Here is a 22,215-nt window from a genome sequence, read left to right as displayed (position 1 = left end):
GTCATTGAAAATAGAAAACAGTAAGCAGAGAATTTGGTTCTTATAAATACCTAGTCAAAACTGAAGTTCTTTCCTATATATTCTTGATTAGAGAATCTAGAGTAGGTGGAACCCATATCAAGTGTAGGACTTCAAATTATAAATATACCTATTTTTTCCCCCTTGATGAACCTCATGTAAAATAGAATTTCTCAGAATGCCTATATCTTTGTGGCATAGGCTATGGCAGTGTAATAAACATGAGCACATATGGGATTGTAGTTGCATGTTTTATGCATCCTAACCATCAATAATAAAAAACGAATTTGACCTGACTTTCCAGCAGAACAGCAAAATTACAGAATGTATTACTATAAAACTGTTATATGCAAAGATAATCATAAAATATGCACCTACAAAGATTAGTAAGGGAAGTGTTTTAAAGGGATGTTAGCCAATTAGTGAATTGAAATATTGTGTTCATGTTCTGAACTTTGTTTTGTCATACTTACTGGCTTTTAAAAATTTGTTATTTGTTGTGATTTATTTTTTATTCTAAGTAACTATTCAGATTGATACATGGCTTCATATTGTTTTTGTTTTTCTGAAAGAGAAACATGAATCTACCTTTGCTTTTCTTATTTATAATGTTAGTTTTAAGAAATTTTTACCAGTTATATTCAACAGTGCTTTGGCATAGTGTGCCTCTTGACGCTGATAGGCTGATGTGTGCATTTTAGGATATTTAATATTATCTCTTGATATCTCCTTTGTGTTCCAAAGATTTAAGATTTAGAAGAAGGGAGACTAAAAACTTAAAAATTGAAAACATGAATGTAAGTGGCATTAATTAAGTAAATAAGATTAGAAAGCATCCATTTATTCAGTAAAAGATTTGAGGATATAATATTCTATTTTCAGAGTTTATGCTAAATAAATTCTTGGTCTAAAACCTTGCCGTTATAACATAAACAAAAGTAAAATGGGTTCTGGACAGATTTTAAGTGAATTTTACTAATGTACTTTTCTTTTACATCCCTACTCCCTCGTTCTATTCTCCATTTTTTTTTAAATCCCTCACCCCTATCCTGACCTTCCATTACAGGTTTTGTGTGTAGAAAACTTTTATTTTACTTTTCTTTAGTAATAATTTCAATGGATTTCTATAAGGTCCATAATAAAATATAGTTTTAGTAAGTCAGAGATTTTTTTTATTACTCCTGAAACTTGCCAGAATAATACAGAAATAGGAGGCAAAAGAATGTATGTTGATTTCTGTAGGATATTTTATAATTTGGCAAATTCCCCCCCATATATTAAATTATCTTATGTCCCAGTCTTAATATGTCACATCCTTAATTATGAAAGTCTGTATATATTATTTAAAAGAGTGTTTTAAGTAACTTTTCAAATATAATTATGGGTTGTTTTGTGAATAAGACTCTACTTAAAAATATAAACAGGTTCAAGGTAAGTAGATGATAAATTTATAGATGTCATAATGAACATATTATCTGATACATTGATTTGGGATATTTATGTGTGCATTGTCATTTATTTCAACCCTTGATGAGTAGACCTTTATTAAGCTGTGATGATTACTGAATATTAAATGTAACCGAGATTATTTTTTATTCAAATATAATTTAAATATTCATCAAAGAAAAGTTATGCTTGAGACTGACGGAGACTATTAACATCAAAAAATATAATTAACTGCATTGGGTATCATGAAGCAGAGTTAGCCAAATAGCCGAGAGGTCTAATTGCTTTAGAGTTTGAGAAGCAATGGATTTATTTTACACTGTAGCTATGGAATTGATAATATTGTGGTTTCCTATGTGGGCCAATTAAAAGTTGCCTGTTAAGTTCATTGCTGTATAGGAAACCCATTGAATTATCACTTAGTAAACAGGATTGACAGGTCAGTATATACAAGAAGATAAAATAGAATAAAAACTGTGAAAATGAGAAGTAATTTTAAGAGAACTGTTTTGAAAATAATTCATAAAACACTTTACCATAACTGTTGTAATGGATGTTGAAATGTGCTCCCTGATGCCACCTTTTAGACACTCTTCACCCCAGGTGCCAGGAGAGCTGCCTGCTGATGGGCTAACAGCAAAATTCCTTCCCCAGGAGCTGCTCTGGGTTGAAGTGATCTGCCATTTAACCCCCTCCCTAGGGAAAAACCTGCATTAAACGTCAGGGCACAAAGGCTCAACTCCTGTACCTGCCCCCCACTTCCTTCCATTTTAGACCTTCTCTGAGGGCTCCCCCAACTCAAGGGCTCCCCCAACTCCAGGGTTCCAGCCAGGAGGGATTTACTGGGCTTTTGTTGCATTTGCATGGGATTTCAGCTTCTTACTCTTCCAAATCCTATTTCCCTCATCCCCTCACTGATACTTCTGAGAGCACACTCCTATACAAATATCTGCATTAAAATCTGCTTGCCAGGTTACCCAACCTAGGAAAGGTATTTGTATTTATATAAAAACAGGTTCTGGTTATAGATATTATAGGAATCTGGCAGTTAAATGTAAAAGCTAAAATAGTTTTTTTTTAAAAAGTTGCAGAGTTTTAAAAAAGTTGTCTAAAAAGGTCTTTGTTCTCTATTCTAAAAGTTTATTTTTACCATGTGGTTCTTTTGTTTTTTCTTTAATAAAAATAATACCCTCACCTTTGTGGATTCTTTTTTTTTTTTTAAAGATTTATTTTTTATTTATTTCTCTCCCCTCACTGCCCGCCCCCAGTTGTCTGCTCTCTCTATCTGTTTGCTGTGTGTTCTTCTGTGACCGTTTCCATCTTCATCAGCGGCACAGGGAATCTGTGTTTCTTTTTGTTGCGTCATCTTGTTGTGTCATCTCTCTGTGTGTGTGGCGCCATTCCTGGGCAGGCTGCACTTTCTTTCACGCTGGACGGCTCTCCTTAGGGCCGTACTCCTTGTGCATGGGGCTCCCCTATGCGGGCGACACCCCTGCGTGGCCGGGCACTCCTTGCGCACATCAGCACTGCGCATGGGCCAGCTCCACACGGGTCAAGGAGGCCTGGGGTTTGAACCGCGGACCTCCCATGTGGTAGGCAGATGCCCTATCCACTGGGCTAAGCCTGCTTCCCTGTGGATTCTTATTAAGCTTTTTAGCTGAATGCAAAAAAGAAAGCATTCCTGATTGAACCCAGAAATTTTTGCATTGTCCAGACTGTAGAGATTTAAAAATAGGCAGACATTCTAATGGCATTTTGACATAATGGTCCAAGTTAAGAGCAGTAGTAAGATCTTTCTGCGTTTCTTTTTCAATGAAATAATAGAATATGATTACTAAATTGAGCATGACTTCTAACAAGATATGTAATGTTGTGTGTGAATATAGTACTTTAAGATCAGTTTTATAATGCTTGCAAATCTATAACTAGCTATAAAACATGCCACCTCAAATACAGTATATTAAATTTAGATAATCTCATTTAGCTTTAACTTTTACAAGACATAAAAAATCTTAAAATTGTTTAATAGATTTTAATGTGTACATTATGGCTTAAATCTGCAGGGATAAAAATGTGTTTGTAGTCATCCGTTATTTAATATTTACACCCTGTTTATATCTGTGGCATAGAGTGCATATTAGCTTTTCAGAAGAGTACAGTGTTTGCTGCTTCAGTTCGCACACTCCTGTACTCCAAGACTGCACATGGTGTTAGCGATATTTAAAGCACTTGTCTAAAATTTATAGGTCATGATGAACTGAGTCTTTCACACAAGTTGCTCTGATAGGAAGGCAATTTAGGCTAGTAGTATATTATGAAATGAAAACCTTCCTTTGCATTCATTGTAATTTTAAAAATTATACAAACTGTGTAAAACAAAAGTTTTAAATTGGTTTACATATGGTTATGGAACCATGCTTGGCTTCTGAAAATTTTATCATTATCTTTCATTCATTGATTAATGCCACCAAACAATTACTGAGTTCTTCCATTTGCAAGCAAATGTGCCAAGCACACTAAAGGTTTTTTATGAACAACTGAGTGAGAATATATATTTTCCAAGTCTACAGACTGGTGTTGATAGAGTTTATAAATTTTAGAATAAGGTACATTCTGCACTGCAAATGGTTCAGAGATTTTTAAAACAATTACAAACCTCTCAATGATACTATAATCTGAAGAAAAAGTAATAGTGTCACGTGATCTCTCTTACAACACAACAGACTTAACAAAATCTGGATAAGGGTGTGAACAGTGGCCTGAGATGGGAAAATGGATACTCTATGTGGGGTGAATAGTGATTATGTGTGTTAAGGAGCTATTGAAGTTCTGTCTTCAGAACTTTGCAACTTAAGATAGGAACCTCATCTTTCTTCTACCTTTTGAACATTATGAATTCTCTCTCTCTTTTTTTTTTAAATGAATTCTCTTCTTGCACGTAGGCAAGCAGGAAAGGATCTTTCAAATAGTGCGCTTTTTTATTTCTCAAAATTATGGAATAGTTTTACAAAATATTGTATTTTAAATAAAATTGTTTTTCACTCCATATGACAGCATGGCAAATAGGACTACAGATTTGGACCCATCATATTAACTCTGAAGCAAAGTCACTGTTTTCATGCCAGAGAGTAGTAACACACTTCCATGTCCATGTGTTCATTTTCTTCTGCATAGGTAATGTTTAAATGTGGCATATTTAGTGTATTACTGTGCTTCCAAACTTGTAGGTTTGGAAGCACTAGTATACAACAGTAGATAATGTCTTCTCTCTCAGTTTCTAGTGCCAGAATCTCAGATGGATATAAAAATCATCATATTTTCTCACTCGATTTCTTTCTCCATGTCCTTCCATACCCCTCCTTACTCACCCTGCCTACCTAGTCACACATCTTTTAGATAATTTCTTGCCTTTGTGACTGAAATGCAGCAAAGGGAAACTCCCTTGATCTGTGCTTTAAAATTGGTCTTTGTGTAATGTTGTATACTGAATGCTTATGAGTTCAGTTATCTAGAATGCCATCAGCAGTCCCTTGTTGCTTTCTTATCTGCTCCTTCCTGCTGTCAGCCTTGCACTTATTTCAATAGAAAAGGAATTGCAACAAATGTAATACCCTATTATATACAGCTAACATGGGGTTTTTAATTGTACAAACACATGGGACTCCTGCAGTGGTTTTCAATTTGATAAAAGGATTAGATTATGAATATTTTGCTATGATTAAAGATTAGTTCTGATTTATCAGAAGTAAGCCAGTGAAATTTACCATGTATTTATCAGTCAGGTGAGACTTCATTAAATTTTAGTGTATGAACCACAAAGTATCCATTTCTTTATAAGTCTCTGGTGAATTTGATCATTTATGTTCAGATTATGAGCATTAAGGATTGTTTTTGGCCTTCTACACCTATTTTACTGCTCAGAGTATCCCAAGAGCCTCTGTTTCCAGCTTTTGACTTTATTGTTTTTTTCATCTCATGTCTTACAGCATAGTTAGATAAACATCTATCCAAAATTTCTGCCGGATTTTTCTTAAGGAAATGCCAGCTGGTATGTATCAACAAGAAATTGAGTCATTCCTAGTGCAAAACCTTTGATAAAATATGGAAGAATGAGAATTCAGATTTAGAAAGTATTTATTGAGTGTGAATACTTTTTACCTTAAACAGGATTATAAGAGATCAGGATGGATTTAAAAGAAGCCTAACATTAACTGTAGAGGCAAGACTAGAGTCCTAAAAACACCTAAAGGGCCCCACTTGAGACTTGATACATACAGTAAAGTGTTCAGCACTAATTGGGTTATTTGGTGAATACTAGAAAAAATATTTGTTGTGTTAAATAATTTACAACTCTGATAGAAAATACAGAAGAGATATGGCACAAAGAAGAATGTGATTAATTGCCAAATTAATTAAATAGAACATTATCTCTACAGGCAAAGGACAAAAAAATCACTTCACGTTTCAGTAATCAGGGAAAAATATATACTGCTTGGCCAGCATAGTTTAGGTGCTGATTTTCTCTAAATCACCAGCTTTACTGCCTCTATGTATGTGTTTCCCTCAAGTGCATAACAAGGAGTTGCTGCTTTAAGTTTGCATAGTTGGTACCGCAGGGAGTTGGAAAACAAGTCTAACCTCAAAGCTCTGAAAATTGTCTGCTTAAGAGACTTTAAGTCATACCACTGGATCTTAGTATTAAGGAAGAAATTGTTCAAAAAGTGAATGTAGACATTGATTCTACAAGAATTGAGTTCAGAGGTATTCAATGAATCTTGGCTAACCAGTGTGCTAGCTGTTTCAGGCTATGTAGATGTTAAGATCTACATGGAAAAGATACCCCTGTTAGAATGTTTTTGTAGAAACAAACACTAAATCATGCCAGTATAGTAGACGGTGCCTAGGGGAGAGAGAGATAACTGTGGGACAGGCTGACTCCCTTACCGTTGGTTTGGGCAGTCCATTCACTTTGTCTGGGTCTTAGTTTCTTATTTGTATTAATGAAGCATTAGATTAGTTCAGTGATTTTTAAGCTGGATTTCCTGGAATAAACCCTTAAGTTTAGGTGTGAGTGAGGTATAGGGAAAGGGAGAGCAAAAGGAGTATGTAATGGACTTGGAGAAGAATTTAAGCTGCTACAATTCCAGGTCTGTCTCCACCCACATTGCTAATCCACTGTACACTACTTAGGCAGCTTCTTTTTATTTTGTTTCACCCTCTTCAAAGAGATTTCTTTGCTAGAAAAAATTTGTATGCTGTATTTGAAGGTGGGCTCATTTATATTGCATAGCACATACGTGTTAATAAAATTTTCAATGGGGGAGCAATCTTGTATTAGAACAGAATAGTTGGATATAAATTCCTGGGATAAATTGGAATATAATTTTACCATTAGGGTAGAATCACAATAAATAAATGGTAAGTTTAATTCTTTCTAAGTTGGAAAGAACAACATAAGGAAATCATAGATCATAATTTCTGTAAGTACAAAGTTAAAACTAGATAGTAGAAAAATATTCATAGTTTCCAGAATAATTGCCTGACACTTTCCTTTAAAATGACTGTTTTCATTTTGACCATTGTTGTACTTTGTTAAAACTTGGGAGAAACACTAACTCCATATTTCACTTATCTTCAAACATTAATTTAATTTATATTATTAAGATACTACTTGCTCAAACTTCTGATGGTTTGTCAAGGTATTCCTATATATCTGTTTATAAACTAAACCATACCTTTTACTACCAAAATATTTTAGAAGGTGCATGAGGAAAATAGATTAGTTTAAGAGAAAGTAATCAGAAAAGTGTATTTAGCTGAAAAAGAAGTTTAATGAGAAAACGTATGATCTGAAAGTACTATCCCAAAGTGCTCCTCCCAAATAATTAAATCAGAATTCACTTTAGGTAATGAATACCAATGCTTTCTTGCCTCTTGTTTAAAAAACAGGGAGGTGGATTTGGCTCAACTGATAGAGTGTCCGCCTACCATATGGGAGGTCCAGGGTTCAAACCCAGGGCCTCTTGACCCATGTGGTGAGCTGGCCCACAGTGCAATGCTGATGCGCTCAAGGAGTGCCATGCCATGCAGGGGTATCCCCTGCATAGGGGAGCCCCATGTGCAAGGGGTGCACCTCCACAAGGAGAGTCACCCTACGTGAAAAAAGCGCAGCATACCCAGTAGTGGCAGCGCACACAGGGAGAGCTGACACAGCAACAAAAAGAGACACAGATTCCCGGTGCCACTGACAAGAATGCAAGCAGACACAGAAGACACAGAGAGCAGACAGGGGGATGGGATAAATAAAAAACAAATCTTTAAAAAAAAACAAAACCAAGCACTTACTGAATGTAGAATCATCTTCATTTTAATTAAAAATGGAAAACTCTTCCTGAGTAAATCAAATACTTTACCAAAGATCTTTACCTCAAGTTTTGTTTAGATGCGAAATTGAAAAACCACGTTAACAAAAGTCTTATGATTTTCTCATGATTTCAGTTGTTTGTATAGAAAGTTCTATAAACATTTATTGCCATGCTGAAATCAAAGTGAGGTCTAAAAAAAATTATATTAGCTATCAAGTAGAATGGAAACCCATTTGTTTTATATACAGATATTTATAATAGTGACACTCCATTATACATCTCAAAAGTCAGAAAAAATATGGCATAATTTTTCCTGTTTGTCAAAAGTAAGGGAATAATCTTGAAGTTAAATTTAGAACAGCAACAAAAAAAATTAGTTTATTCAATTTTGCCCTCTAAAACTCCTTTCACTTGCAGGTTCTTTTCCATTATTTCAAATACTAATCCTCTGAGTGGGTAATTAACGGACCAGAAAAGCCATTTGTGGAAAAGAAGAGCCATAAGGCTGGAAATATTTCTTCACCAAATGATCTTTAAGAAGTAAATAATTATGAAAGGAAAAGATTTGAGATGACCAGTCTAAATCAGAGGATAATTAGAAGAATAGTGTATGAAAAATTGAAATGCCTGGCGTGTACAATAATTCTCATATCATAACAAGACTAATTAAATATTTAGAAACCAAAAATCCCCTCACAATTTGAAGGAAAATAACCCATGACAAAAGGGTCTGTAACTTTGCAGATAATTAGCAAGGGTTATGAGAAGGAAAAACATCACAGATTGGCTCCAAGGTTCTGCAAGGTCATGTCTTATTATGCTGTGTCTTTTATATGGTCTGGTAACAAGTTTCTTGCTAATTTAATCGAACTAGGGCATCCCGTAGTGATTTCCTATTTCCCTTGTTAAAAATATGATAGTTTCTGCAAGTACAAACTGCAGTAGCTTAACATTTTTATAAATAATTGTTCCTAATTGATACAGGTCATAATTTTTTGAATTATTAAAAGTGGAAGTCTTAAGTTTGAACACAGAAGTGATACTTTTGAAGTATTTCAGCATTTATGGTTTTTTTCCCCACTTAAATTATCTTGTTCCTTTCATTAAGTAGTTAGTCTTGATGACCCTGTGAATGAAACTTAGCCTCAGTGGCATTCTTTGTAAATAAATACTTCTTATTTTGCTAATAAAAGCAAGTGCATTTATGTTGAATGTGCATCTTTGCAAACAAGAGATTTTGCACTGGATTAATAAACCTGAGTGAGTCAAGCCTAATTTGCATTAAACTGACCCCAAGGTCCAGTAAAAGCTGCAAGGAATTCAAAGGTTTCCAAAACAGACCAAATTGTTTTTAGTAAATCAGCATTGCCATTTCAAAATGCTTATTTTATTAATTAATGTGGAATTTGGGGGGAAAATTTGATGTTTCCAAGATACAGATTAACTTGAAATAGAAGTATGCAGACTTTAGTTGTTATTCCTAGTACACTATTTTATTCAGATATAACATTACAGAGGGTTTTACTTTTATATTATTAATGTTTTAACATATTGAAAACTAGTATGACAGTCTTGTAGATATGAGTTTAAACAGGATTTTACTATCAAGCTTTTTAACTCCACTGAAGTTTACCTACTATTTACTTCTTATTTTCGACCTTTATAGTTCTATAGTGCCCATATACAGGAGAGAGAATGAATATCATTACATTATTATTGATTTCTACAAATTATGTATCTATGCATGTATTAATATTGAAAAGTTATGCTGGAGAGTTTGATAGTTACTTTGTTTTAATTATTTCAGGAGACTTTAAATATCACAATATTCTAATAATACTTAAAGAATTTCTCTATAATGAGTTAACATCTTGTAGATTATACAAATTATTAAATACTGAGAGCATAGTTATGTGAAAATGGGAACATTACTATAGAGCACCTCTTTTTTTTTTTGCTATTGTATATTAATTACACACAATTTAGCTTCCTAATGTTATGTTTACCTAGCAATTAGTTTGGCTCACAAATCTTCATTAATGTTTAAAGAAAGTAGGACCTACTTTCTTAGTGCTACAGAATAGAAGTTTAGATGGTAAAAGAGCATCTCATTAAGAAGTAAAAAAATGAAACAAAAGTTTGATTTAACTTTCAACTCAATTTTCTTCTTGCATCTGCCGGATCGATTGTAACCTTTTATCTTGGTATATAGCTCCTTTTTGTCCCTTTACCAGTTTGTCTGATTACTTTGCTTAAGCAAATCTAATTATATACCAGCTCACCTGTTAGTGTTCTAAGACCATCTGCTGTCTTTATAAAATTTTTTTCTAAATTTGGACTCAAGCAGACAAGTTTCCTGGTGGCTTGTAGAGGCCTGGGTTTGTTGGCTATTTGGAATTGTTAGTGTATGGAAAAGTGATTTGGAATTCTGGTATAGCTGATTGCAACAGAATTAAATGTCTAGTGTTTATATTCTATTAACCACGATTATTTAAGAGCAGATAATAGGTTAACCATTCATCATTATTTCATTCATTCAAACACAGCTGAATCCCTATTATGTTTCGGTCAAATAATACCACCAATAAGAACTATAGATGGGCAGCTTCTCTTTTTTTTTTTCTTTCTCTTTTGTTTGCCATTTGTGGTAAGGTTACTAAATTTTTAAAACTCATTCATTCGAATAGAATATAATTTGCTTTTTGAAATATTATAATTTCCCATTAGTTACTGAGGCTTAGTAATTAATCACTCCATTAATTTTTTTAATGGATTAAGATTTATAATAATTCACCTGTACATGTTCTCTTCATTTGGGTTATACAGTTCACCTGTGAATGTGTTTTAAACTCTTCCAAGGTACTCCTCTGAATGTTTTGCTCATACATGGAAGTTTTGGAAAGGGATAACTTTACATAATGCCCTGGTATCTGGAAAGCAATTAATTCATCTTCAAAATTTGAGTGGTTTTAGCTAAACAGAAAGGTTAACTCAGGAAAGGAAAAGATCTCTTGTTGGTAGCATTTTATGATTTGACTGAAAAAATATCCGATGCTACTAAGAGACTGAAATTGGTGAAGCAAACTTCACGGATCATACAGATTCAATAATGTATTGGGCTAATTCTAGAGGATGAATCAAGATTTCAGCAAACTTGAATTTTTAATTTCTGTCATGATATACCGAGCTATTCTTTTGAATGCTGAAGTATTTATTCATGTCGGTAGACTTTGCATTTTTAATCTCCCTTAGAACTGTGGTGAATAATGGCCCCTGGCAGGAGATAATGAAATTTTCTTAATTTATATTTTCAAGCAGAAGCTTCAATTGAAAATGGCATCCTATGGCCTGGAGACATAGCTCTAGTGCAAGTTTCAGGGGAGCTGCAGTAATAATGCAGTGCCATTGGTGGCAGGGAATGATAGGACAGTGAAGAAGTAATTTAGGAAAGAAAGGAGATGTACCAAAGCTTTATTGCAGCATATCTAATGATCTGCTGAAGATTCCCAATGGTTTTTGGAGCATGACTGGAGAAACTAATGTTATCTTGCCAAAACAGAGGCCCTTGCTTAATCAGCAGAACAAGACTATTGATTAAAACACCTCTCAAAATAGATTACACATGGAATCTCATCTCCATACTTTGCAATTGGTAAAGTGTAATAATGAGCATACGATAATCAAAAGAAGAGTAAAAGCAATTTGTTGGGTATTGTACAATTGAAGATTAGAGTTGGAATGGAAACAAATCTGCGTGAACAGTTCAGCCTGTTTTTAGAGCTGTACACAGGTAAGAATAGGCCCAGTACAGGGGCTACTTTGAAAGAATAAAAGATGTTCTGCCTCTTTAAGATTTGTAAGGCTCTGCCCATTTTATGTAAGAGTCTACTCATTGTTACTATTGATGTTTTTATTTCCTAATTCATATGTATTGAGGTCTGTGATCCAGCCAGGCACTGTGCCAAGAGCTTGCATGCAATATCTCATTTAACCTTAACAAACTTGTAAAGAAGTTATCATTAATACTTTACAGATGAGAAAGCTGAGGTTGGAAAGGTTTTGTAAATTACCTATGGACTTCCATTGCAACTATCGCAATTCTTTCTATATTTGACCCCAGTACTTCCTGATTCTAAAGCCTCTGCTTTTAATCACAATCATCTCAATTAGCAAATGATTTTGCTTCTTTTAGCAGACAGTATGCTATATTTTTTGTTTCTATACAATTTATTCTCGGATTAGAAGATTTAACATGTGCATTGTCATTAAACTTCTTTTACTTAAAGTTTTAAAAGATTAAGAAAGCAATCTACTAATAGTTTGTGTTCTTAATATTTTAATGAGGCCAACAATAAAAAGGTGTTTTTTTTTTCAAAATACCATTTTTAATCTGTACATGACAATAATTCCTAAGTAATGTCCACATACAATATGTAAATTTAAATGATAATGCATTTTATAAAATGCCTTTCCATTAATTACATTATGTTTTTAGAGAAAATTTATCTTGATTTTTAAAAATAATGTAAATGCCCCAGAAGTTAACTTTGATATCTTGAGAACATTGAATACATCAGGAAGGTAAAATATGCTAATTGTAAAACATTTAACTCATTGCCTTTTATTAATTTTTGTGGTTTAGTTCATTGGATATCCTCTTTCAAAGTTTATTTTCTTAAATATTGTGCACAAACCTGGACAATATTGCTGACTTTAAATATTTATTCTAATTTTGCAAATAAGCAAATATATTGATATTACCTTTGCAAAGGAAGTGAATTAATAAGTTATATATATCCAGAATTAATTTCCTTCAGCCTTTGAGTTAATTTGGCTTCATTACTGAATAGAATTACTCCTTCCCCATAGAAATGTGTTTTTAAATAATTTTTAAAGCTCAGCGTTTTTTTGCAGCTCTATGGCCCAGAAAGCAAGATACAGATTTTTCTTTGTTGCAGTTGATAGATTTTATGAATAAAGTATAAATCTTATGAATATTATTTTTCAAAATAATACTTGATTCTGATATTAGCACTTGATGCTATCGAAGCATTTATTATTGGGTTTATTAATATGTGGAATGTTGTACTTTAATATATAAGGGTGTTGTAGTTAATTTAAGATACAGAATAGATAAAAAGGTAAAGGAAGAAATTTTTGATATGTAGTCAGAAAGTTGCAACCAAAAATAATACATAGAAGCAATGTAAGGAGATATTTTTCGTAGTTTTCACTCAATGATGTAGAATAATGATTAGATTACTGTCTATATTGATTTTAAATGCTAACTTTAGAGGATGTTTGTAAATGTGGTTAGAAGAATATTAAAAATGATTAAACCTTAAGAATTTGGAACTGAATACTTACTTTCGTACATTTTTCCCTAGATAGTGTTTAATCATAAACAATACTCTGAAAATTGCTTAAGCAGTATTTGCAAGGCCTTTCTTAAGCTCTTTGAGTTCTCTATTTTCTTAAAAAATGTAGCTATGTAGTGTATTAATTGCCATCCACTAGTTCATTTACTTTATTTGTTTATTTAAATAAATAAAAGGTCAAATATAGAAAGAATTGCGATACTTGCAATGGACTAGATTCTATTATTTTTAATGACATTCTCCTATCAAACATTACATATTTTTACAGTTTGTAGAAATCCATTTCTAGATTTATTTAGGATTAGAAGTTTTCATTAGAACTTTTTAGGAAAAGAGTATATTTTCTCTATATCTGTTAAAAATGGTTTTGTATGTGAAGTGTACCTGTACTTAGAAATTGTACTATTTAGACTCTACTCAGGAATTTATAAATATCAACATTTCAGCAACTAAAATCTTTGATTCTAATCATTAAAATTGGTAAGAGAAGACATGTTAACACTGTAAAATCTGCTATTTTTGTACTTCCTGTATATATTGTACTCATTACTTGTTTTCTGTTACACCTGTATTTTGTTACAATTCATAAAACAAAAGCTTGTTCTGTCATAGTATTTATTCTTTGCAAAAGTATCCAACCAAGTCCCCAGGTATTGCTGGTGCTGCTGGTCTGAGGTACACATTTTGAGAACCATTGCTTTAAGTTATCCTAAGTCGTTTGTACAGTTCTACAAATATAAGATCAGTCTTTTCAATTTGAACTGTAAAATATTTCCAGAATCCTTTTGTTTATGAACAGTACAGTTTTATTTCCATCAAAATGTAATCAAAGATCCACCTATTTTTAAAACCATATTTAGTCTCTTCTGCCTTATTCTCATTCATCCTCAATTTTAAAGAAAAAGCAGGTTATTTTTCTTACCCCACATGGATATTTTGTTAATGCTATGGTAAGCTTTACTGGGAAAGAAGTGTGTTTTGTTTTTTTTTTTCCGTGGAAGGAGAGGAGGTGGAAATCATTCCAGGAACTATGCCCAGGTTTGAGAATACAAACAACTGAATATCTTTTCTTGGCTTAGTTGTGTCTTTTCATTTTTATTACAATGAAAACATGATACAAAGCAGTTGGTGGGAATTTACCTCGCTTCTATAGCAAAGTAATTGTTTTCTCTTTCCTTAGCTTCTTAAATGATAGCATTTTGCAGTCTTACCAACAGCATATTAATTAAAGAATTTTCAGAATTTTCATAATACTTAACAGCTTACATTGGGTTATTTCCTTCACTCTTGTGTATCCAACAATTCACGCCATCTTTTTGAAAACTTAAGGCTAATTGATTCATTCATGAAGGAATGTTTATACTTTGTGGTTTTCTTCCCTTATTGTGGTTTTATTCCCTTTGTCCTCTAAAAGTGTATATTCTTTTTCATGAATAAAAATACTAGTATGCAAAACTCATATTGTTATAGATTTTATGGTGGTTTCTTCTTCTCGTTGACCCTGTACTGTTTCATTCCTAAAATTCCATATTTTTTCAAGACATCTTTTTTCCTTCTGATAGATAGTGAAAAATAAAATGTAAAATTAACATTTTGATACCTTGATAGTCCTTCAATTTTAGAAATGTTCATACTTTTATTTGTAGGAACTCCATTGTCTCCTTACATTCAGTAATAATTCTATAGCAATTTAACAATAGCTATAGAATTGCAGCCTCAAAGTGAATGCTTTGTACAGTGTGATTATTAAGAGAAATAAAAGTTATGTGGTTGGTATAAATATGGTAGTTTCTTTTTTATATGTATGTAAAAGACTACTTACACAGGAAAATCTGGAATGACTTATAAGTCACTGGTTCTCAAACTTGAGTGAACATTCCACTCACTTGGAGAACCTGTTAAAACACAGAGTACTGAGTTCACCTCCCCAAGTTTGTGATTCAGTAGGTCTAGAGCAGGCCTTAGAATTTTTATTTCTAAAACTTTCCCAAGTGCTGCTGCTACTGCCAGTCCAGAGACCACACTTGGAGAACTATGCTTAGAGCCCTGTTCAGAGCTATTTTAAAAGTATTTCATGGGTGAAGGGGCTTCGGAAGAGACATTGTTGGTTTATTTTTTACTTTACTCTCTTCTGCAACAGAAGAAACTACTTTTTCTTTTGTAGTTAAGAAATAAAGATCTTTGAAAACTTGCATGTAAAAGCATAAATAAATATATGGTAGTTTCATTTGACTATTAGCATTAATTTGAACTTGTAATTGTGGTCAAAATAATGCAAAGTTGTTTTTAAAAGGTAAATGTGGCATTTATTTTTCATTTTATGGTGTTGGTCTTCTTTCAGACAAAACACAGTGGAATCAGAAGAACTTCCATCCCTTGTATATCTCTTGCCATAATATACTGTGACATTGACAATTATAAAATTTTAAAAAACTTTTTTAAGGATTCATTTATTTCTCCACCCTCACCCCCCAATCCCCGGAAGTTGTCTGCTCTCTGTTTCCATTTGCTGTGTGTTCTTCTGTGTCTGCTTATATTCTCATTAGGCAGCTCCAGGAACTGATCCTGGGACCTTCCAGAGTGGGAGAGAGGCGATTATTCTCTTGCGCCACCTCAACTCCCTGTTCTGCTATGTCTTCTTATTTTCTCTCCTCTGTGTCTCTTGTTGTGTCACTTGCTGTGCCGGCCTTACACATGGACCGGCACTCCTGCATGGGGTGGCTTTTCTGCACTGGGCGGCACTCCTGCGCAGGCCAGCACTGCACGTGAGCAAGCTCACTGCATGGGCCAGCTTGCCTTCACAAGGAGACCCTGGGCGCTGAACCCTGGACCTTCTATATGGTAGATGGGGGCCCAATTGTTATTAGCCACATCCATTTCCCAATAAAAATATTTTAAATCTCATATAAAGTTATTTATTCATCTGTTCCTCTAGGGGAAAATAATTGGGTAATTTTCTGTGTATCTTTTTTTTAAGTTGTCATACATTCTCAAATCCTTTGAGCTACTTCCTCCTCTACTTTGATCCAAACCTCTTTATGCTTTTGGTCCATTTTAACCTTGAGTACTAACCACTTGCTTTTCTACATGTCTTTAGTTTGTGTAAGGAGACTTCAGTGGGAAGAGAAGGGTGATAGAGTATGTGAATTGTTTACTCACAAGTGGAATTGTCTCATTTTATAGAATTTGTATAATGAGTATATTTTTAGATGTGTTTTAAATCCATTGTCAACATAGCAGGTTTTTGTGTTTTTTTTAATTGATTATACAATATATATAAAGGAAGTATATAAGTGGAATATCATATATCTAACACCTAAGAGTTTATATTTCTCTGTTTCTGAGAGGTGTGAGTGTGAGATGAAGCGAGGAGCCCTGCAGATAAGAATAAACACAAAAAGGAAATAAGAGCCTTTAGTTTTTGTTCGGGGACTACTTTAGTGGTTGAGAATCCCTGGGAGATTAAGAAACTTTAAAAAAAAAGTTTAAAAAAAAAAGGGCAACCATCCTATTTCTGTAGAATGTAAGAAAGAAGAAAAATTAAATGTCAGAATTATGTTTCTGAATTCATTGAATATTAGATAAAGAACTATTGAGAAATATTAAAAACCAACTGCTCTTAATGATTTTAAAATATGAAATAGGTTTTGTGACTCATATTAAAGTTATTAATTACAAAAAATGAAGAACCATTGGCAAATTATCAACTGATTTAACTATTTAAGAAAACTATAGAATGAGAAGGAAACATGATGTTTTAGTGCGGAATAATAGAGCCTATTTACATTATCCATGTTCTTGAAAATTAATTGCATATGGTATGTTTTGTAAAAAAAATTAGGGCATGATAATTAATCAGATAAAAGTTATAGTTTTTTTGTATAAGCAGTATTAGTTATAATTTATTTAGTATATAAGACCATCCCTTTGAAGTTCATTAGATTATAATTTGGTCTATAAGCATTACCTGGAGATTGTTTTTGTGTAAATTTTCTGGTTTTGCTGCTCATCAGAGAACTGTCAGTCTACTTTTGAGATTATAGTTGAAAGGCATCAAATGCATAAGTTAATGTGCCTACCCCAATTTAACATAAATCTCCTATTGTCCTTTAGTTACCTGTTGTGCTGGAAATTGGCTGCATTTTCTTTCTTTATTTTGCCATTTTAAAGTTGTTATTTTATGCACTCTAGAATATCTGGTACTCAAATTGTTAAATAAATGCTGTAATGTTCTTGTTCTGCTTGCTTTGCCTTTTAAATTTATATACTATCAGAAAAATGATAATGAAACCCTGCAAACATTACACTCCATTGGGTTATAATTAAATCATATTATAAAGTAAACATTCCTTGCCCTTTCAAAGCTTAACATCAACAGAGACATAAAAATATCATTTGGAAAATTTCATGGAACTTTAATATCATTTTGCTTAGAATATTAACTTGTTAGAATTGTTTTGAATTAATGACAACACAAAATAAGAGAATACTTTCAGAATTTAACAATAAATAAGACATTCTAGGCATTAGGTTAGTGGCATTCTTTTTAATGATAAATTTTGGGGGGAACTAATTTAGAAGAACCAAGGTGCATAGTGATTTATTGTTTTGATAGTATAAGCATGTTGAACTGTGTAACTAACAAGAGTAACAACAATCCTTAGACACATTATTTGCCAGGTACTGTACTAAATACTTTAAATGTATTCTTTTATTTATGTGGGCAATGTCACATAAGTACAGATCTGTTAGCCTAATCGGTATATTCAAGAGTGCTAAAAGTGCCCGTAATAGAAAAGCTAACACAAAACTGGATTTAGAGGATAAACTTAAAAACCTGGCTCCCCCCTTTTTTAAGTATATGTTGTCAAAACTTCTGAACTATTTAGTTTATGATTATGTTTCTGTTCAAAGTCATATTACCATTTTAAATTAATTTAAAATCTGAAGTACAGCAGCAAGTATCATAAGTTGCACACCCCCCCACGAGAAATGTTGCATATCTTGAAACCTCATATTAAAAGTATAGTATTAATAGAATAATTGAGAAGAATTATGTTTTCTTTTTACTTCAAGTTAAGATTGAGTGCTACCAGTGATACAGAATTATTACAGCATGAAGAAATTGCAACTTTTATAGCTCTTAATGTGAAACAGTATAATATCACTTGAAATATTTGTTTCATGGCTTGAGTTGCTTCAAGAAAATAGCAATCAGTTCTGTGTTAAATTTTTTGATAAAAAATGAACAAATTGCTATATTACAGAAGTACGATTCGTTTTGTTTTTCAGGTGCAACAATCGAACACAGTGTATAGTAGTTACAGGGTCAGATGTATTTCCTGACCCATGTCCTGGAACATACAAATACCTTGAAGTCCAATATGAATGTGTCCCTTATAGTAAGTATGACATTTTTATTTTTCACTTTCTCCAGCATTCTCCGTTGATGCTGAAAGACTACACACGTGAAAGAAGCATATGTTCATGGCCTACAAAACCATTATGCATGCAGAGCACTAACAGACTCGGGCCTCCAATTAGCTTCATGAAGTGTGGAAGGAAGCCATAGTGTGATGCTGGCCAAGTGTCTGTCTGTGTTCTTAAGTGTTTGGCTTTTAAGGCTAGTGTTTTTCCAGAAAACAAACTTGAATTAGCTATTCAATAGGGCAGAGAGAAATTTGTACTTTTGCCCAATACCAGTTGCTGACAAATTGGTTTGGCTCTCAGTTTTCTAAAGAAGGAATTGACTTCAGTTTTAATCATGAGCTACTCGAATGGCTACCTGCTATTATTGTAACTTCAGTGCCTGGTAAAAGCTACTGTTACAGTAACCTAGGCAAGTTCTTTCCTTTTTGTTCCATTGTGGTTAAGAGAGCATTTCTTTACCAGATTCAGTGGTGAAATCTTCGTACTAAATAAAGCTGATAGGCATGACAAAACCTTGCAAATATTTCTATTTTCTAATTTTGTAACATTTTTTGTAGGATCCTACAATGGGATATTTAAAACTCAATAATTTTATAAATAGGCTTCAGCTAATGCTCTAAATCTGTACAGTTTTCCTCCTAATCTCAACTCATACTTCTAAATTTTATTTTGTACTTCCAAAAAAAAATGACAACTTTTTAGAAACCTTAAAAGATTGACTATATTACCCTTTTTTCATGAACTGGTTTAATAGTGTTCTTTCATTCTTTCCTGTTAAATTGGTAAAAAAAAATAGGCCTTCACCTCTCTCTTAAAAATATATTGGCTTTACCAAATAATGAAATTGTAGTTTCTAGAACCTTAAAATTTAGGTGTCTAAATTCTGACAGATTCATGTCCAGACCATCTATTTTTACAAGCAAAGTACTAAATTCTAATAGATATGTTCTCTCCAACATGGTAGCAATACTTTCTTACGCATGCAGTGAAGGTACCCTCTCTGTCCTCTCTGCTATGGTTTTGAAAAATTGGCTTTTATAGGTTATCAGTAAAAGGCCAAACTCAGATTATCTTTCTTTTCATCTCTTCTCTGTGTTCCTGTGTTCCTGTGAAATGGATGCTTTTCATGTTTTCAGTTTTTCTATACCATTTGTAGGATTGGAAGCCTACTGAGTGCGCTGATCTTTATATCATTTCTCCTATGTATAGAGTTAGTGGCTTACATAATCATTCTCCTGTGCCACCAGAGGAACATGCATTGTTTGGAGCTAACCAAAATTATTTTGTTCCATAAAGTCATTTTCACTTGACTCTAGCATGGTTTCTGTCCTCAAATTAGAAAAGGAATACAACATCCATTCCCAAACAGTGGAATCAGTCAGAGCTGCCAAGAATTGTGTCTTTCTGGAGCCAGTTCCTGAAACCTAGTCTATAGTCCAAGAACACTGTTCAGCAAATATTATTTTCAGACTCTTAAGTTATTTCTTGCACTCTTAAAGAGGAAAATGTGGATATCTTTTGGAACGTCTAACTTTCAAAATTTTACTTTTTCAGTCCCTCCAGAAGTTTTGTTCATTGTGCACTAAACTTGCACATTCTAAACTCAGAGAAGTATTTATTCCTTTTAGTTTTTGTCCTTTAAAAAAAAAGCACACACCACAACACCCAGTAATTAATTTGCTGTTACCTTTCTAGACGTTTGCACGAGGCAGAATTAAGTCTATGGCTTTCTTATTCACCACTCCTCACTAAAATATAGTAGAAAGTATGATTCTTATATACTGTACAGTAGTGACACACTATAAATTGCTTGATTTTCACAATATTAAAATTTAATACAAGGAATCTTTCAAAATTATTCTAATCTTATGAAGGACTTTATTTTCTTATCCCTTTTCACTGTTTTCTCTTTTTTTTTTTCTGTATCCTTTTGACCATTATCCTCAATTCATAAACTTGCTTTTATTTTAAACCTATAGTTTTCACTTCCCTCTTGTTTTGTAGTGTTTTTGTTTGTTATGACATTTGTATGCCCTTTTTACAGTTAGTTGATAAAGATTTTCATCATCAGATATCATTGATTATATGTCGCTCTTACCAGTTGGCTTCATGCCAACTTCTATCTAGAGCAAATCTTTCAGGACAATATACTTTCTAAATGTTTTCATCCTACTGCAAAAATATTTCAATAATCTATGATTTCTGAAAGTTTTACAATAAATTTGCTCAAGAGAAGCTATTAGAAATGCAGTTGTTTATAAACACATGCTTTATATATAACTTCTACATATTCCCGTATGTACACATATTCCGTGTAAAAAATGTATGTCTACAAGGAATTTTTTATCCTTAATAGAAGTGTTAGGAATTGAATATATGTGGAAGAAGTCCTGACAAGTCATTAGGATTTCAATTTTGTATTCTCCAGGTAGGAGTTGGTTGGTTTTGATTTTTGTACCCTCTTTTATTTCACATTATCATAATATTTTTAATAATTATACTATAAATTTAGCTACAACTTCTATTTGAGAAAAATAATAATTGTTACTGTTAATTAAATTATTAGTGAACCGAGTTCAGAGATTGTTCTCAATGAAATAGTGTGTCACTTCGAATACAGAACATGTAGGCTTTAGTTTGTTTGAGTCAGTTTCTTGTCTTGCATATCCATGTAGTCCTCCACTGATGTTGGTGGGTCATGTGTATTTGTGTTTGGTCTACAGAAAAATAAATATATCATGAATTAATTCATTCAGTCTTTTAAGAAAAGTTGAAATATGTACCAGGCATGTGATGAAGAATGCAGATTTTGTTAATTTTATTATGGTTTTATATTCTCAGTTGGGAGAATTTTTGAGAATGTTCTTTCTTGCAAGGCTGATTTGACAAAAATCTGTCCTTTTGGGTTCTCTTAAAATCATAGTGTTGGCACTTTTACTTTTGTTTTAAAAATCTATATCTTCTTGATTCATCAAAGGTTTTATTGGATTATTTTTACATTTGGGTGTTATTTTTCAGTTTTCACTGGCATTATAAAATATACATAATTTTTATCCATTTTGTTTTCCTTTAAAATTAAATGATAGTTAAATCACAAAGCAATGAAGCCATCCCTGTTTGAAACGGTGCTCAGTAACTGCACTGTCATTTTAGTAGATGAAATAATGAACTCCAGCCATTTTCACGTAATGGTAAACATAAAACATATTTTTACACCCTTTATTGAACTTACAAGTTCTGTTTTTAAATATGTAAACATTTTTAAATGTTTTATCCCCTTTATTTACATTTAATTAACCAATATCAGTAAAACATCCTTTTCTGTAAAAACATAAAGCTGTATATCAAGGTACTCTGAGCAATCACAACACTAATGATTTCTCTTATCCCCATTTTTCTACCACGCCCTTCCGTTATTGATTCTAAGCAGGTATAATATTGCTCTTCCCTGAGGAATAATTTTAGGATGCAGAGGTTTATAAAAACAGTAACAGTGAATTTATTCTATTTACCAAGCTATGGTCAAAATTACACATTATTGGAACGACAAGTATGTTTCCTGAAAATGGTTAAATAGA

General features: G+C 32.8%; 1 protein-coding gene across 26 annotated transcripts in view; it reads left to right on the top strand.

Moving 5' to 3' along the window:
• Positions 1 to 22,215, top strand: part of ADGRL2 (adhesion G protein-coupled receptor L2) — a 653,868-nt gene that overhangs the window by 580,239 nt on the left and 51,414 nt on the right. For all 26 annotated transcript variants that reach the window (XM_058303275.2, XM_058303285.2, XM_071217326.1 and 23 more), the window contains one exon: positions 18,500 to 18,609. In XM_058303275.2, the coding sequence (XP_058159258.1) occupies positions 18,500 to 18,609 (110 nt within the window). The remainder of the gene's footprint in view (positions 1 to 18,499; positions 18,610 to 22,215) is intronic.

The sequence above is a fragment of the Dasypus novemcinctus genome, chromosome 9 (genome assembly GCF_030445035.2).
Source record: "Dasypus novemcinctus isolate mDasNov1 chromosome 9, mDasNov1.1.hap2, whole genome shotgun sequence".
NCBI lineage: Eukaryota > Metazoa > Chordata > Mammalia > Cingulata > Dasypodidae > Dasypus > Dasypus novemcinctus.
This window is presented reverse-complemented; position numbering and strand designations above follow the sequence as displayed.